Raw genomic sequence first — 19364 nt, 5'->3', positions numbered from 1 at the left:
AGTTGATCTTCAAAGAACTGAAGATTCCTCATATACAGTATCATCCAGAGTAGGGTGTGTTTTGCATTTTTTTCATTTCTCCAGAGGGTTATTTTCCACAAGAAGATGTCTAATGTCTTTAACACTGGACACTAGACATTTCCCAGTGCCTGTTTCTAAAAGGTGTACTAGTGCATATCTTTTTAATTGCTTCTGTCTATTAGAGTATTCCTTGTAGTCTTAAATAAGGACAATTTCTCTCCTACTACTGAATTGCTTTTGTTAGAAAACTCTGGCCACCAGTGAATTATGATACAGCTACCACAGTCTTACTTGCAACGGTAAGATATTTATATAAACCTATATACTGTACACCTACTATAAATAACTGTTTCTCTGTAGTAAAAAGAACAATGCTGTATATTTGATTTCCAAATTATCAAACAGGGTATTAAACACTGAAGAACAAGTTTTCAAATGTGGATAAATGTAATGTTTCTTATTCATGGGAGTAAAACCTATCAGTAAAGTAGTTATAAGGATAAAGGTATGATTTCCTTTATATTGTGAAGATTAAACATGACAATATTTATCTTCAATCAGCTGTTGTATTTCATTGTTATTTTTTAAAATATGGTAATTATTCAATGAAACATTTTATATTAAGACTTTTTTTAATAAAGACTTTAGAGTTTGTCTTAGAAAGCTAATGATTTTCTCCACAGGTTTCATATATTGTCTTTGATAACCTATGTAAAATTGTAGCTTCTAACCTTCAAATATTTACATTTAAACAAAAACAGTTACAGGAATGGTGATTTCACATTAATGAACATTCTGCTTTACCCTGTAATAGCTTTTATATATATATATATATATATATATATATAAGTAAATATTGCAAGAAGATATAATTAATGTATTTTTGAGGGTAAGATACTTAACTGATGCTATATCTAGATTTAGATTATTTCAAGAAAAAAAACCCCACAAAAATAAAAATCTCATGCTTTGATAATAATAAAGGACATTTAGTTAGACTTAGAGAAGCAATATGAAACATCAGTGAAAAAATATACAATATCAAACAGATTTTTTTATAGTCATGTCATTTCTTCATTTCTATTTTATCTACAATGTTTTTTCAAACCTAGAAAATGCATGTGATTGTGTGCTTTCTGAAACTGGACCCAGCAGTCTATTGTAATGTTACTTCTTAGTGTTAAATGGTCCTATTTAGTGGGTTAAATATCTCCAAGTCAAGTAAGTCTGCACAAAGTATTTTCAAGTTGCTTTATCATTTAATGCAGATTCATATATAGTCATTGGTTTATATAAATATATGTAATTAACTGTATCTCACAGCAATTTTATTATCATTACGTATCTTACTAATCTGTAATTTTAAAGAAGCCTTAAACACCATTTAAAACCAAGTGAAACTACAAATGAAAACAGTTGGTTGAAACTAGAACTTGGTAAAGGCTCCAGGGTTAGAAGGCAAGCCATCCTCTCATTATGGCCTGATTTAGAATGAAATCTTCACAAAAAAGAATGGTAGTTGAAACTGGTCTGTTCTTACTGAACTAACACAAGAAGTACAGTCTCCTAATAACATTCACGTTGCCCTTAAAGCAGTCAAGAATTACTGTTCTCTAAATAGGAGAAATGTCTTCCCATGGCAGTCCAGTCCAGTCTTCCCAGTCCAAGATTTACCAGTGTTTGTGGCAGGGAAGTTGTGTCAGCACATCCTCTGCAGCCAATCAGCTATCATCCACAATGCTACTCTCCATGGTGTCTGTCTGTCAGATACTACTTTTAGCTACTTCAGCCCACTTCTCTATCCAACTTACACCACTTCTGTTTGAAAAAAAAAAACATTTTTTAAAGAATATCAATGCCATTCAAAGCTGGCAGTTCTCAGGCAGATAGTTCACAGTCTGATGTATATATATTCTGATTAATTACATGGCACCTGATTTGCTTGCCCTCGCTATAAATAAAACTAATCTAAGCTAGACTCTCTCTAATTGAAAGAAGGCAATAGATATCTAAAGTATGTGCTTTTAATTGTGCATTGAAGATTGTCTTTTTCCCTTGACTTGTCCCTTGACAGTGCAATCTCTGCGTCATTATTGTCCTGCAGAGTCAGGCATAATGATTCTGCACCAGGGCTACCATAGTCTGCGACAATTTTATTTTAGTGAAATACAGTACTGGTGGGTGCATAGGATCTGTAGACAACATCCCACACTTTGTGTTACACTCAAAAAATATGTAGTTTTTGTAGTTAGTACAGTACAAAACAACCTCAGCCACCTACAAATACTTTATGTACTTGCCTATAAAAAAAAAAAAAAAGTGTCTCCTAAATTTTAAATACATTTCAGCTGGATCTTTGTGTATCACCATCATTTCTACATGCATGAAAGAATATGGAGCTGGGCATAATCTGATGAGAGAAATGGCATTCTATTTTTAATTCTGAAGGGCACAGATCATTTGGATTTGTTTCTGAATGAAAGATGTTAAAGTCTAGTAAATATAATGAAAAGACTAATCAGAACAGTCTTTTCAAAAGATTGAGTCCTAGGTAATTGCATGTGTTTGTTTCACACCAAAAATACCTTTCTGTGTTAGTTTTTTATTATTATTCTTGCATTTCCCATGTTGAAACCTTAATGCTTTTCTTTACTAATTCTTTAGCTTTATGTTTTATGGAATAATTCAAATTTAGCTTCATATTTAGTATGTTTACAAGTAAGAGACCAATAATCTTTCATATATGCATAAAATATGATTATTAAGATCCAGTGAAAATACTTTGTTTACTGCTTATTTTGAATGGCAATGAGACTATATGAATTAAAGTAGTGTTGAATAACAGGTGCTGTTACAGCTTTTATCACTGCATACTATTTCTATCCTTTTTTTTTTAACTTGCTGCATATTGTACATAAGCACTGTTATGGGATTATTACTTTTTTTGAGAGAGTTCATAAAATATTTTCACGGGACTCAAATCAGTTTTCCTTTAATTCTTTCATCTACTCAACTAGCTATCTTAACAAAAAATCAAACACACAGGACTCAGTAATATCTAAAAAACATAGAGCTGCCTTGCCATACAAAGCATCACATTTATATCTTCATCCCTAAAGACTAAACTTGAACACTTAGTCCTTGGGGGATGTGAGATTCTTAAGTTTGAATGTACACTATTGGAGTTTTGCATGACCAGGACTAAATCGAAGCCAACTCCAGCATAAAGCTGTGATGATTTTCATGTGAGGGTTAGGATTACATATACCAGTACAGAAGTAGGAATAATTTGTTTTATAGGCTGAATTTAAATATGTTGCAAGCTGGTCAGAAACTTGCAAAGCTGCACAGAAGTATGGCTGTCACCAATCTGTAAGAGATATGAGCCTAAGCAACCATAAGATCTAGGTCTGCTCAAGAAAAAGGTTTGTGAACATGGAGGATTTTTAAAAAGGAAAAAGTTGTGATAGCTAATTAATGGCTGAGCAGCATAATTAACAACGGCAACTTTCACATCTACAGTTCTTGTCTGTATGTTATATACAAAACAGAATTCCCCTGTTTATATCCAAACCGTTCTCTGTAGCACCCAGAATATAATTTATTTCAATTCTTTATGCAGCCAGAAGAAGCTTTGTGAAATTTTATAGTTTGTGTTAAATAAATTGTAAGGCTGATACCCTTAATGTCCTATCAGGCCTTAAAGTCACCTAATCTGCACCCAGTCCCCTTGCTCATAGAGAATGTATAATCTCTACAATCTGCTGTCACTGTTAAGACTAGGAAGTCCACCTTGTGTTCAGACTTTGCTGCAGTCAAAAGTTAGAAGCTTCCAGATACAGAAGTTACCTTTAGATGTCTGGAGTGCAGGCATTCACATCTCAGCTAGTTACCATAAGCTCTCTTTACGTGTTTAAAGTATCTACACTAGGGTGAAATGAAGTGCAGTTTAGAAGTGCTTGTTTCTCCTCATTGACTGTGAAGCAAGCCTAAGGCAACCAGCACAAATTCATTCAGTCCAGTGAATCTCACATTAGGATCAACAGCCTTTGGTCAGACACAAGGACACACAAGACTAAGCATGCTCCGGTTTCAGATGATTTTATACAACACTGAAGAAAAGAGCTGATTTTGTTTCCGTAGCTGCAATACGTAGGTACCCATAGTCCTCAAATTATACGTTATTCACAGTTGTAGTTATAATAAGGCCAGTTGGATTTCTGGTTTCTGTTTTGAAATTTAACTGAGAATATTTTAGAGTATTCATTACCACACACACACACACACACACACACACACACACACAAAAAAGTTTGTTAATTTAAAGGGATACATACCAAAACAACTGTAATCAAACTTTTGGTTTAAGCTGTATACTCTTAGATAACAAAAGCATTAAATTTATACATCACTTCAGCTTATTGAAACTGTCCTGATTTTAAGCTTAACTTACAGAAAAAGATGCGTGGTTAGTAAGCTTAGAAAAAGCAAGATTTCAGATAAATTCTTGATTGCAATAACTGGATTCTTAGAGTATATTCTCTCTTCCCCACTCCCCTATTGTTTTTCTCAGTTTATATGTTTGTGGAGTAAAAATGTATAAATAGCTGGCCTACTAGTTTTGCTCCAAGATTTTTACAAATGTCTTTGGAGTCTGCTGAATTGTCATTCTTAACATTGCTAGCTAATGTTGAGAATCTAGATTTGTAAGTGATATTATTTTATTACCCCCAAAAATGAAAATTATATTTCTTCTATAGGATGTTACTTTGAAATGAATACTAACATGCTTGAGATTTGCATTTTAATAAATTCTGCTTAGAACACTCTGAGCTGCTGAATATTGGGAGATTTTTCGATAGCATTTGTTTTCCTTCTTAGTATTTAAAGCTATTTGGGTAGAGCATTACTCTTTTGAAATGAGCACTAATGAAGATGCTATAAAGACTTGAGAATATAACTAGCATATTTAGTGTGAGTGAGTAACTTAATTGATCAGCTAGCAATGTGTTTACAGAACATATTCATTCTAGAAAGAATTATTGTGTTATGTTTCCTAAAAGGTGTTTTTAGCATCCCTTTAGAACATGGTGGGAGAAAAAGAGTATGTTTTTTTAGAATTGTGCAATGATCATGCCTATATATGACATGGGAGTAACCTATGGACATCCTGGTCTGTATGAATTTGTGTACATGTAAAGTGTATTCTTACCTTGTATTCCAAAAAATCTTTTCAGGTATTCTCAGTGGTCTTAAATTTTTGAAGGGTAGCCACAGATCTTCTCTTAATTGGCTGTCTTCCAGTATCTTCACTTACATGGGGGATAACAGGGGGAAGAAAAATGAGTGAGGAGATTTCTGAATTTATACTTCTGAGCAATCAAGTGGTTTCCATCACAGACTAACTGGTTCTGGAAATAGATTGGTTTATGGTTTTTTTTGTCTACACAGAATAGTCATCTGTAATCAGTGATTCCACACAATTGGCAAAGCTCACTCAAAAAGCAGGTTGAAAAGTACAGAGCGCAAAGAATGTTTCTGCCATGAGCAAGATTTGGTGACGGCTGGTTTAAAGGCAGTTCAAGTGTGACTGCACATTTACATGTGAGAAGGAAATGCAGAATACATTGCTTGGATGTGATCATAGAGTATGTGCTTGGAGCTAAGGTTTAGGCTTGTAGAGAGGTATATGCTAATATGAATTGGTACAGTAAAAAGCTGAACAAAAGCGTAAAGAAAAAAACATGGAATTGTGTTGAAGTCTGCCTTGAAAGTCTTTAAGTCTGTCATGTGAACAGCTTTCGTCAAATTTAGATGTACAATGGCAGCTGAGTTGTGTCAACATCTACAGTTTTACTGGGTGTGCCTGGGGTGGAGTTGGCTTTCTCCGTGGCAGCTGGGACACTGTTGTGCTTTGTAGTAGTGACTAAACCAGTGGTGATACCACACCAGTGTTTTGGCTATTGCTGAGCAGTGCTTGCACAGCATCCAGGCTTTTTCTCCCTCTGTCCCGAAAACACACAGAGCAAGAGGTTGGGAGGTGACATATCTGGCACAGCTGACCCAAACTGATACTCTGTACCTTATGATGTCATGCTGAACAATGAAAAGTCAGGGAAAAGAAGACCAAAGGGGAATGTTTGTGCTTATGGCATTTGTCTTCCAAAGTAACTGAGGCCCTACGTTCCAGGAGGTGGCTGGGCATCTGCCTGCCAATGGAAAACAGTGAATGAACTCCTTATTTTGCTTTCCTAGCATGCACAGCTTCTGCTATTTGTATTAAACTGTCATTATCTCTATCCACAAGTCTTCTTACCTTCCTTCTATTTTCTCCTCACCCCATGGAAAAGGGGAGTGAGCAAGAGGCTGGATGAATGTTTGGCTGTTTGCCAGGGTCAACCCACCACAACAGTAATTCTTTTTTATTGTATTACACTACAACCTTAAAGATATTTTGAAAGGATTACGTTTTCCAGCTTCCTTCAGAAAGTCAGTTCACAGGTTTTATGCTTTAATGTGTCAGAGTATGAATAATATTTCAGTGAATGCCCAGAGTAACTGAAGAAAGAAAAACGTTATTGCTAATCCAGATAAACTTCAGTCATCTTTGCTATTATCTGTTGTCCTCTGAATTCTTGTGCTGTTCAAGCATTTACATTTAACATGAGAATGCATTTGACCATGCATGCTGTAAAGAAGTAAGTTAAGCATATATTTGTCTCTTTGTGACCGACTGGATTTGTGTATTATTATTTTAATTACCCCTCAGGCAAACTTCTGATGTGTGATCGTGTGCAGGTCAATGTTCTGTGAGTCCTTCAACATGACAGTTCATAGAATAATTATCCTGTCATCACACATTGATTCATTGTTACATCGTTTCTTGGGGCTTTTTCTCTTACTCACATTTGCTTAGCAACCATATCACACGTCTCTTATACTTATTATTCAAGTAATCACCCTCTGCAGCACATAGATGCATCAATTAAAGCTTTAAAATAAAGTATATTGTTCTATGTAGAATCCTCAGGTGTCAGGAAATAAAAACTGATTTTAAATGTTGCAGGCCTTCTTCAAATGGCTAATCTGTGTTTATATTAAACAAACAAGCATACTAACAATACTAAACAAAAAAAAAGTGATAGGTCACAATCAATAGGAAATGGATGATAAAATTATATTCTATTCTTAAAGTGCTTAGTCTTTTTTAGAGATATACCAATTTACATACAGCTCGGAAATGGCTGAGTGCTGAACATCTATTTTAGATATGTTTTTCTTACCTATATTCTTTGTAAACGTTTTCTGGCTAATTTTCAGATTTGGCTAAATTTCACAGCAAATTATTGTTAGAATGAAACTTGAGTGCCCAGAAGCTGTCAAGATGGTTCAGTGATTTAATGTTGGCATCCTGCAGCTCTGACTGTAATCAGCAGATGATCTGGCATTACCATAAATGTTTTCTTAACCATCTCTGTCAAAAAAAAATAGAAAAAAATTTTCCTGGTTGGTTGGTGGCTGTTGTTTCTGATTGAATTTGGGTCAGTTTCTTTTGCATAATTAAAATACCATGATGATCTCTAAAAATTTATTTTTAATATCACCTTTTGAGCTAAACACATTTGCAAGGCTGCTTCGTAAGTCAGAACAGACAAAGGAAAAACAAGTCTATGCATAAGAATCCCTTGTCTCAGTGGCTCAGGAGGTCTTACTGCCTTCTGCCTTGATTTCTCAGTGAGAGGGTTCCATTTTTCAGTCTCTTAGTTTTTCTAAGAGTAAAATTTTCTTTCTAAGTTCCTTTGTGAGAGCAATGTTTCTTCTGTAAGCACAAGGATGTCTTGTGACTTAGATTTCTTGAAATTAAAAAAATCCTCTCTTAGATAGCAAGATTAACTTCTGTTAACTGGTTACTGCTAAACGGTAATTGCATGCAATTGATTAGGAAAAGAGGAAACTGGAAATGGTACAGTTGGCTTCTGATGGTTTTTACATACCAAAGTGGCTGCTAAGAGTCAAACTGTTGGACTATAGAGCCATAAATATGTTCATCATGTGAAAAATGCATACCATTAATGATGTTAAATGCAGCATTTTGAATTCACAATGACTGGATTTAATTACCCATGACAATGTGTCTCAAATTTGTCTCATATGATAATTCAGTGGTATTTGGAAGACTTAGTAAAAAACATCTTTAAAAAATAATTCCTCTTTTAGACTCTCTTCAAATCCTGGTCCCTTTTCAAGGCAATTTGTGACACTTACAAAGTACAGTTGTTGGTGTCATATACATGTATGGCTGGATCATGTGCAGAGTAGAATTATTATTTTTTTTTTAATATCCCATCTATTTCCACACATGAAGGCCCAATTACAGTCCATCCCGAAGAGAGGAAATAATTTAGTGAAAGCATATAGCATTAATTAGAGCTTCATATGAAGAGAAAGAAGGATTGTCAAAGGAATGTATATGGAGTCTTGCAGAACGAGAAGATGAATCACTTTTCATCTGCCTTTATTTTCCAATATTTAGTTTTGTGTGAGGATCTTCTTGAAAATGTACTATTTCCTGCTACACAGTTTCAACATCCTTGATAGCATGCTTCTGATGTTTTTCTGTAGAGCTTTGTGAGAGGAAAGCAAGGACCATAATAATAATGCTTGAATAATGAAAGTCACATGAACTAAGATGATTCAGCTTCATCCCATCTCTAGTGTATTCATGAAGGCAATCTTGTATGTTAGTTTACACAGATTAAACTTCACAGCCAGGTTTGCTGCTGTCCTGTTGAGAAGCACCCATGCTATAAAGAAGCACTGATATCTTTAAGCTGACATCAGTGTTGTGTAAATCTTTTTTTGATCTACTTAGGATATGGAGTTCTCATAAATACTTTTCCAGGTTAGTAAATCTCACTCTCACCTGTCACAACAATGACAGCATCCAGCGCTCTCTGTCACCCTACTCCCTCCAGAGACTTGTTTTAAAATGAGAGGAGCCTGAGAGCTGTATGCTGTTCTTACAACCTTTTGGATAATAATGAATGACAGCCCACTGTGACTGTGACCTGTGTGGGCAAGAACTGCCCCAGGACATTGGTCTGGTACCTGTTACAGGAATGTGATAAGATTATGTTTCTACTCGACTGCTTAAACTAACACCCACCTACTTCCCTTTCAGCCCTAGCCTTTCATCTTTATGCTGCTCCCAAAAACATTTGCAGTACTCTGTAGATTCCCCTTTCCCTTAGAAGCAGATTGATTCCTTAGGAGAGAAGTGCAATAGCTGATGAGAGAAAGACATTTTTTCCCATCAGTTTGATCTGACATTACAAGATATTTGTGCTCAACCTTCAGGCAATGCAACCTACCAATACTCTGACTGCTGATATAAACCTGGGAATGGAAGTTTGGGCTAAAAATAGGAAATATAAATTGTATGGTTTTCTAGCAGTTATTAGAATAGTTAGGGAATAGCTCGTAAACATTTAATATCAAGAATAGTGGATAAGAAATAATTTAGTTTTAAACTCTTAAGGCAATTACTAGACATAGTTACTAGGGGTTTTAAGTGTTTATGCTAAATAGCAAATACTTAGCAGAAACAACATTATTTAGAACTGCAGTGAGTGAAATCTCATAAATATCAGGTCAGTCTTTAAGACTTGCTTCATTGTTTGGATTTGTTGGGGGGTTTATTTCCCGTAAGTAAGAGGATTTCTACTGTGTTTTCTTTCCACAGCAATTCGTAAACGAAGACACAAATTGTGCGTTTCTTTTCCATTTTGGTGATTTTTATCACATATTACTTATCATTACCCATTTCAGCTGCCAGTGGCTTTCCTTTGATGGCAGCAATCTTTATGCATATTCCTGAAATTCTTCATCAGAGTGTACCCTGAAAGCAGTATTTATCTATAGGTAGATTCTGTGCAGACAGGTTTGGAGACTAAATGTGTCTAGTCCTCAAAGGCATCAGTGGCAGTTTAGTGCGTGGGATTTACATAAATTATTGCGGGCTGAACAGAGGATAGCTTTAGACTATGGACGTCTATGTATCGTATCAAAAATCACTAACTTACACAGTCATAATTTTTGACCCTGTTAACTCTAAAGAGGATTTGGAATGACAAGTTACAATATACTTCTGAACAGAGTGAAAAAAGAAGTAATAAATCACATTTCTGAAATTTAAAATAGTCTAAATATGTTAACTTCCAGTTTCATTATTGTAATTGCCTGATCATTTCCTGACTTAGAAAAAAAGTTTATGTTTATCCTATTTGTACCTTGGGAGAAATCCCATAAACATCTAGGCTGTATTACACTTCTGGACACTGCCTGAAGACCCACTGCCACTAGTATACATGTAGATCAATATTTATCTTTTCACCCTCTTCATCCTAACATAAATAAGATTATTATTTGTTAATACTAATGCTATGCCAAATCATTTATACATTTTGAAATTGTCCTGGTTTCAGCCGGGATAGAGTTAATTTTCTTCTCAGTAGCAGGTGCAGTGCTGTGTTTTGGCTCTGGTGTGAGATCAATGCTGACAGCACACTGATGGGTTTAGATGTTGCTGGGTCTTGTTTATACTCAGTCAAGGACTTTTCAGTTTCTCGGGCCCTGCCAGCGAGAGGGCTGGAGGGACACAAGAAATTGGAATGGGACACACCCAGGACAGGTGACCCAAACTAGCCAAAGAGGTATTCCATACCATAGAGGTCACACTGAGTATATAAACTGGGGGTCAAATCATGACAGAAATTAAGAAACTTACACATTTATTTTTTTAGGAATGTTTCAAACCACATGCCACAAAGTAGGTTTCTATTTTGGAAGTTTCCATTTTGCAGTTTCCTACAAACTCCCAAATGTGCCTTCATTTGGGGAAAGATGTGTGAGGAGACACGGAAGATTCACTGTAATTCAGAGGAAATAGGGAGGATGCCAAACTCCTGTCTGAATTGGCCATCAGACACCCTCAGAGGTTTCTTCTCTCACTTAGATAAAACTTCAGGTGATTTCTGTCAGTAGTCTGATCCACACTTCTGTTCTCTTTTCATCTGAACAGGCACTTAAGACTTTAATTTAAATCCCAGTAACTTAAAGTTGCATTTCTTGTAACAAAAGTCATTGCCAGATTAGAGGTGAGAATATATTAGTTTAAACAGAGAGATTAGTCCCAACTCAATGCAAATGCAAAATACATTTGGAAAAGATAGGAAGAAGATTAAATTGAGTGATCAACAGGAACTTAAAGTAGTCTTTGAGAAGATATAGGTAGGTAGGGGATTAAAAGAATTTTTAAAGGCTTTGCTTTAGGGTGTTAGGGCTGGTGCTGCAGGGTGTGACTGAAATAAGTTATAACAACACACAGCACTCCTTTTTAACATTTCAGGGATGTTCTCCAATCCTACCCTTGTCAGTCACAGAAATTGTTGAAAAAATATGAAACTCATGAAAAGTGGCAATAAAAAGTATTTAAAGTATTTTCCATTATAGTATCCAGCAAAGAGCTATCCCATTTTTTAACAAGCAGTGTTATGTAATAGATGTGGGCCTTCTAGCTATAGCCATCTTTCACATTATGTCTAAATTCTGCTTCTGGGTGGTAAGGCAGACTTTTAAGAAAGATAATTAGGTCTTGTTGCATTCTAACACCAATGCCAAGGTCTGGGAATGGATTTCAGAAGGCCAATTTTGGGCTGTATAAATGACGTTTAGGTAAGATGGGTGCCTGAAAAAACACAGAGCTCACAACTGTCCAGTATCTTATACTCTAATAGGATTTGAGGGTCAGTGTAGGAAACGAAACCCTCGTTTCATACTTGAGAGGAAAACAAGAATTAATGATTTTCTAGATGCAGCTGAAGTGGGAATTCAGAACCTCCACCTTGTCCTGAACTTAAAAACAGAGGTCCTCAAAATGTCAGCTAGCAGTGGTCATATTCAGCCTTTCACAATCAGTAAATGTCAACCATCTGAAAGATAAGCCAGTATTGCCCAGTTTACAACAGAAAAAGTAGCTCTAGAAAGTGTTTTGCTGGTTTCCTCTTATCTTCAGCAAAGGACGAGGGATGATCTATACTTTGGTATCAGCAAGAGGACTCTTTAGGAACATCTCCAGACTAATTTTTCAAGGACTTTGTTTACTTAGGTGGAGCGCAAGGGGGTATACACTCATATCCTCACAAGGCCTATGGTATATGACCATTGCTAAATATGCTTGGTAAGGTTGCATTGGGACATGCAGGATGATGCAGTCAGTGTAATTTGTGGAAGATGGACATGACTTCCAGAGACTGGACTGCTGTAAGCATTCCAGCTTGTGGGAATGCTGTACAGCTGCATCCAGATTCCACATATTGCACTGCTGTCAAAAATACATGCTCTTTTCCTCTGCTGTTTTGCTGAGAAGACATGGGAGTACAGCACCAACATGGTGATGAAGCTTTTCCCTGACTTTCAGTTCCATGCATCAGGGACGTGTACCAGAGACAAAATATGCCACCCCACTGGGGAGCCAGTGATGAGGATCATAGCTAGGGCTGTTACTTTTTCCATGCCCTCAGAGTATCTTCTAGCACAGGCCAAGTCATGACTTACAATCTACAAATAATTTGCATCACTGGTAAGGTTGGTATGTGTGGACTTTAGAAAATCTTGGCATAGACATAGTTTCAGGAATATGATTTAGCTTGTGGAGCACAAGCCAGAGATCAGAAATACTCCACTGGGGTTTTGAGCATTTTTCCCTGTTAACTTAGCAAAAGATGTAATGAGGTTGTAACTGCAATTGTTCTTTCTTATGTTATGATTTTGTCATGCCCCACATTGAGATGTATGACTGTAATACAAGCATATAATGCTGTCTAATGCAGTTCTCCTTATTGTATTTGCAGCTTTATTTTTCAATTGGTGTACAAGTATTTACATAAAAAGTAAATAAGTCCTTAGTATCAAGACTTTTATTGAGGAACTCTGCAATGAAATAAAGCTTTTCAAAGTGCTTTATTATTTTAAATATTTCTTAGTAATTTTTTAAAAATCCATATCTCTACTTTGGTGAGTCTCTTGCAATCATTATTGTTCTCTATTAAAGGTAATATATAACAGTATTAATGCAGGATTTAAAAATCTCCAACTGATCATATTTTGCTTCCACAAGTTCACAGCAGGTAGGTCTTGTACTACTGACTCTTTTTGGTTCACATGCTAGTGCACCATTTCCTTTTTCTGAATATGAAGTATGTAGCCTGTAATAGATTATAAGCATATCCTACGCTAGGACACCATTTAAATTATGGAAAGCTATTAAGCACAATTTTCTGTCAACTGAATTTCCTGAGTATTGCTGTTAATCAAAGTAATTTTAAAAGACTTTTATCTAGAGGATAGTAGCTATTTAGCTCTAGGTTATGTGAATATGATTTTGAACTGTTTTTGATTAACAACAATGTTCAGGAAATTCATATCTGAAAAAAACTGTATTTTAATATTAGATCTGAAGGACCCACAAGAGCTAGATATTGAACAAGGGGAAAAATAATATTTAAATGTCATGGAATACAGACACTGAGACTTTAGTGGCATGCAGTGTGATCTCTGCCTAACATGTGCCTGGAAGAATTCAGTACCAGTAAAGTCAAAACTGTTATGGGTAACTGTCTTCTCAGCCCAGCATTTAGATAACTTAAATGTGAATTCAAATTTTTTGCTTTGTCATCTGCATAGTGATTCTTATGATACAGGTAAATGACAGTTTTTGATAACTAAAAGTGAGCAGACATTAGAAACCTGTCTCAACTCCTTCCAATATGTACAGCAAATTAATAAGTTCTGTCATTATCCAGTGATTCTTAACATCTGATTTTTTTGTCTTACTGCTGCTGGAAGGTACACCTTGCTACAGCAGGTGGACAAATAGCACATCACCAGAAATGTAAGCTTTCTTCTTAACAAGTCTTCATGTAGAAGTGCCTTTCCCTGAGTAGTTAGTTTTCTTTTAACCTCTCTGACTTTATTAAATTCTTTGTATATTTGAACTAATATGTATAAGTATGTAAATATATTTATTTTATTCTGCAATTTGTTTCAAATATAGTTTGCTGCCAGAAGCGCAAACCAAATTTATGTATGTTGATAATGTAATGGTTCAAAGTAGTTTAGGAAAAGGCTGTTAATATTTGTATGGTTTGTGGATTTTCTGGGGGTACCCTTGTTCTTGAAGATAGGTAGAAGATGGTGTCCAACAACCCTAAGCCATCTCCTTGCTACTGTGGCAGACATTTCAAATATTGTCTTCAGAAACAGATCAAATTCTTGCATATAACCAGTTATGGTTTTTTACTGTCACTTCTATATATGTGCATTCCAAAACTTCATTACTCTGATGGTTCAAAATTTTTTATTTCTAATAGAGATGTATTAATGACTGTTTATTCTTGTGCTTTGTCAGTTAATCTCAACTTGGGGCTTTTCGTGAAAGTAAATTAGTATATTACAGCTTTTATCAAACTGAACTAAGGAAGTCCAGCCCTCCTGCTGTTGTATGCTAACCTGTAGCAGCTTGCAGCCTTGTAATTTTAAATTCTTATGCAAGGTACATTGGCTTTTGTAAACCACCCCCCTCACCAGTTACAGGTTGAAAACACACTTCTTTTGTTTTACCACTATAGCATAGGGTTTGAGGGAGGTGTGGTAACAGTCCAAAGTAATGACAGCGGAATGGATGGGTTACCAAATCACCAATGCATGCAGGTTTTGAATCAGTTTGTAAAGCAGTACAGTGTGTTTAAGAATTTGGGGTTGAAAAATTAATTCCCAAGTGATTACAATAAAAAAATGGCAGGATGGACATTAATAATTCTGAGGAATTAGTAAGAGTTCTTACCTTGCTAGTGCCCAACTAATTTTAAACTTTGACTTAAATGGAAGTGATCTTTCACTCTGGTATGAAGAATACCACCAGCAGCAGATAAACCTCATGTATTACAGCAGTTAATTCTTCAGGTACATGTTTACCAAAATGAAATCTAGGACTGTAAATACATACATATGCTTTCCTAGTAAAGTTTAGTGTTTCTGAATGAGATTCACAACAGCCAGTTTACTCAGCAGGAAACTACTTACCTACACACCTGGACATGCACTTATGCATAGCAATGCTACATGGACAACTTCCTCCTTGACTGAAAGAGCATACCCAGTAAACATGCTACCTGAAGGAGCTGAAATAAATTTACAGTGATAAAACTGGACTGAGATAAAAAATGTGTATCCAGATCTTTTTTCCTAATTGACACTAGCTGCTCAGTACTTTTTGTAGCATGGTTGAGACCAAAGTGTTCTCATTATTTAGGAAGTGCAGCTAATCACTAGCATAAAGTGTCATGTCTTAAGAATATGGCACTTTGTGATTTTTGCAGTGAATTGTGGCATTTTCACTTCACAGGAGTTACTCAGATAATGCAAGGACTACTCACATAAACTGGCCAGTGATTAAGGCACTTTACTAATCCCAGAGTGAAGGGAAAGGCACTGGTTCTTCAAGTTGAATGCTCCACTCACTAGTCTATGCATAGAAAGTCACAAACTTGGGCACAATTGCTGCTGTTGTAAGGGGGAGGAGGGGCAGGGAAGACACAGCTGTACTCAACTTTACTCAGTCACTATCCCAAACAATTTCAGTTTGTAGGCAGCAAGTTACAGGACATGCTTTCCTGCAAGGCTAAATCAGTTACCAAGTTTCTAAGCAGGACAGAAGTTTAGAGAGATCCCAACATCTACTGCTTCACAATAGCAAACTTGCAGCAGTTCCCTGCTTAGGCGATTTGCTGTTCTAAATCTCACTCTAAGGGACCTTACTCTGCCCCTCGCCCACTATGAGAAACTGGGGAAAATATTGCTGAAGTTTACTTTGAGGCCTCAGTTCATAAGTGTTTACCACCTCTGTTATTCAGTCTAGTTAATCATACCCAATTGATCCTCATGCTTGAGTATTTTTGGCTTGAAAACTGCCGAAGTTTTTGCTGAACTGCAAAGTAGTTAAAATGTGGTTGTTGGTACATCTGAGGAGGTTACTGTCAGTGTCTAATTTATTTTTGCCTTTTGTAAAGTCCAACACCTATACTTAATCTCTGATTATATGATATGTTTTCTTCTACTTTAAAAAAAAAAGTACTGATTTTCAAAACAGGTATTTTTCCTGCTGCCCCTAGATTGAATGTAAACAAAAAGGGCTACAGTGCAGCTAGTATCTTGTATATTGATAGAGGTAGCATACTTTTCTCACCCTGCAAATATGTGTTCAGAATCAATAAATATAAACATTTCAAATGTGATATTTAAGAGTCTACGTATCAGGGATATTTTAATTACATGTTTATTGTATGTAATTATAAAGGTGTGTTCATAACCAGTCTCTGGCCTCCTGTGATTCAGTAAAACTGAATTGTGTGCTGCTGCATCTTCAGGGTCAAATTATTTTTCGTAGTATAAAATAGAAATTACATTTTTCAGTTAAGTGCAAAATTTGCCTGTTATCAAATTTTAATTAAGAATAGTTTATTTCATTTAGAATAGAAGGTATATATTTTCCTCCACTTGCCAAAAGGTGATCATACTTACAAAATTTGCTGAGGTTGTCCAAGAAAATGTGTAAAATCCTCATCCATCACTGAGAGCCCCTGGTCAGGGAATGACAGTGCAGTAAATATCTTCAGCAGCTGCCTTTTAATGTACAAGCTGTTTTCGGTAGGAATTTTCAGCACTCACATAAAACACACTGTCATGAGTGACTGCCTGTGCTCCAAAGTCATTACTATTGGGATGATGGAACATCTTTCAGCGAATAACCAAAAAACTTTAAATGTCATGTCAAGTTTGTTGAAGCCATTTTCAAGCCTTGCTCAAGGTTACATGAATATTGAGTATGTCTGTTTCTAAAAAGTTTGAGATCTATGAGGGACCACTCACGTTGGTTTTGAGAACAGTCACTTGATTGGGCAGGGGGTGGGGGTGTTAGGGAACAAAAAAAAAAAAAAAAAAAAAAAAGGCCGGCTATTAATACATGTCAATCCAGCAAAGCTCCTGATATTGACTGAGTATAACTTCTTGTGACAGTCAATGCCAATGATGTTTAGCAAATAGTAGCAAGTTATACAAATTCTTAAAATTACTTAGCTGCCTACAAGATCGTAAAGGAAAGAAAAATTATTACAATGGTAATTAAATCGAAATAGATTTTTTTAGCATTTTAAAATTTGAACACTTAAATATGTAGGAATGTAACTAACCAGAAAAACTTTGGAAGACACTTGAGAGGTGCTGAATACTCTTTTCTCTTTGACTCCAGTAAGAAAGGAGGATCCCATCAAGCTCTGCCTGTGATTTTGTAGGAAATATGGGTGCTATTCTTATGAAACCATGTGAAGTCTATATCACTTCAAGGGACCAACCCCACTGATTTTGAATGATAGTATTTTTTATCTTGCCTCCTTGGCAATCATTACTCCATCTAGTATACCATCTGCATGTAAAATTTTGTCTGATCAAGAAGTCTTGTTATATTACAAAATATTGAAACTGAGATCCAAGGTTTTGGTTTTTTCATCTTTTGCAGAGAACCAGAAAGGAGAACTAGAGAAGTCATGTTCACACCACAGTGTCAGTTTAAACTTGACAAGAAGCCCAGTCACCAAAGAGGTTACTTATGATGTGGAACAGAGTTCTACGGTGTGGAACAAGGCTGCTGGGAGAAAGGAAGCCTGTCATGGAGAAGGCATCAAAGAAAACAAAATAGATCGTATCGGGTCTTCTTCTAAGGGAGAAGCCATTCCAGAAGTAGAAGCTCTCCTGGCAAGACTGCGAGCACTATAGAATAATCATATAAAGGATTAAATCAAAGCTTAAATACAAGCTATAACAGCCTCCATCAGAGATACACTGACTTTCAATTATTGGCATTACATACTTCTGAGTTTTTATCTTCTCTATAGTTGGGCGATCTACTTCTAAACTGTTTGCAAGATTGTATAATATGATGCTATAGTTTTGCATAACTACAAGATGATTTTTATTATATGTTTTGACCTGCTAAGCATACAAAAAATATCAGAAGAAAACATACTCAAGTAATCCAAGGCACAATCCTTTTAGTGGACAAACTACTGACCACATATTTTGAGAGCTTCTCAAAACAGGAATATCTTTTAAATATTGTTAAATCATCATACCTAGGAATAGGGGTCAGTAAATAACTGAAAAGGTATTCTCTACTGCAATTTCTAGCCTTAAGAGGTTTTAGCACCTATAAAGTATTTATTATAACATCCTTTGCAGTTATAGTAATAGGAAATATGTATCATATAAGTCACCCATACTCCAGTTTGAGTTCAAAGAGCACCAAAGCTTGCAGAATTATATATATATATATGTATTTACAAAATGGAAATCCATGGATAGTAAACAAAAAATCTATGCAAATAATATACTTTGTGTGATTATTATATACTGCTGTTAAGCTTTGTTATGATTATTATATCAAAATAATATATACCATATCTGTGATTGCAAGGCTTTGCAATTTTGTCCATAGCAGGGAAAATGTCTTCACAGTTGTTTACCAGTGTTGTATTTTATCTTTTCACATGTGAGTTAATATGTTTCTATAAAGGAAACATGGAATGGAAAAGGTTTTTACAATTGGTTTTTCACAAACTCATTTTCCAGTAGCCCGTGAAGTCTTATTTGCTGGCACAATAGAAATCTTGCACATAATTGCATCTCTTTTATCGCACTGTCATTGTACATTGTTACATGTTCACTATCATATTTATTAATTGCGCATCATAAAGAATCACTACCTATGTTACCAAGTAAGAAGCTACTATTAGAATCTTTGCTTCATTATTTAAAGCTTCCTTATTATAAGAGTGTATTAAGTATCTAATATCTTTCTTCTAAATTACTCTATTTTTCTTTACAGAATGCTGAAAAATGTCTTTCAATAAGAGTCTGTTACATGAAACCAGTGTTTCAATGCTCCAGTGCTTTTTATATCCTTGTTTAAGTTGCCTTCGTATTTCCTGCACTAAACATTAATAAAATTAATTAGAACTCAGAAACTGGGCCTGTTTATACATACTGCATAGAGAGTTTTTTCAGCCATTGTGGGAATCAATCTCATGTTTCTGGGGCTGTTGTAACTGTCATTATATACTCTAATTACATTTTCCGCCTTAGCTGAAAAAAAGAGGTATAAACACAAGTCAGGGAAAGATACAGAGAAAGCCTATCAGACAGTCATTTCTCCAGCTCTCCTTGCAAACAAT

At 35.6% G+C, this 19364-nt stretch overlaps 1 protein-coding gene across 4 annotated transcripts in view; it reads left to right on the top strand.

Moving 5' to 3' along the window:
* DIAPH3 (diaphanous related formin 3) overlaps window positions 1–19157 on the top strand; it is a 245621-nt gene extending 226464 nt beyond the window's left edge. For 3 of the 4 annotated variants that reach the window (XM_037376822.1, XM_037376821.1, XM_037376820.1), the window contains one exon: window positions 17654–19157. In XM_037376822.1, the coding sequence (XP_037232719.1) occupies window positions 17654–17910 (257 nt within the window). In that variant the 3' untranslated portion in view covers window positions 17911–19157. Of the gene's footprint in view, window positions 1–13926; window positions 13973–17653 lie in introns of all 4 variants that reach the window. The other variant, XM_037376823.1, reaches the window with a different exon arrangement.
* The last annotated feature ends 207 nt before the right edge of the window (window positions 19158–19364 follow it).

The sequence above is a fragment of the Falco rusticolus genome, chromosome 2 (assembly GCF_015220075.1).
Source record: "Falco rusticolus isolate bFalRus1 chromosome 2, bFalRus1.pri, whole genome shotgun sequence".
In the NCBI taxonomy this organism is placed as follows: domain Eukaryota; kingdom Metazoa; phylum Chordata; class Aves; order Falconiformes; family Falconidae; genus Falco; species Falco rusticolus.
The sequence above is the reverse complement of the archived record's forward strand: the minus strand, read 5'-3'. Positions and strand labels throughout refer to the sequence as shown.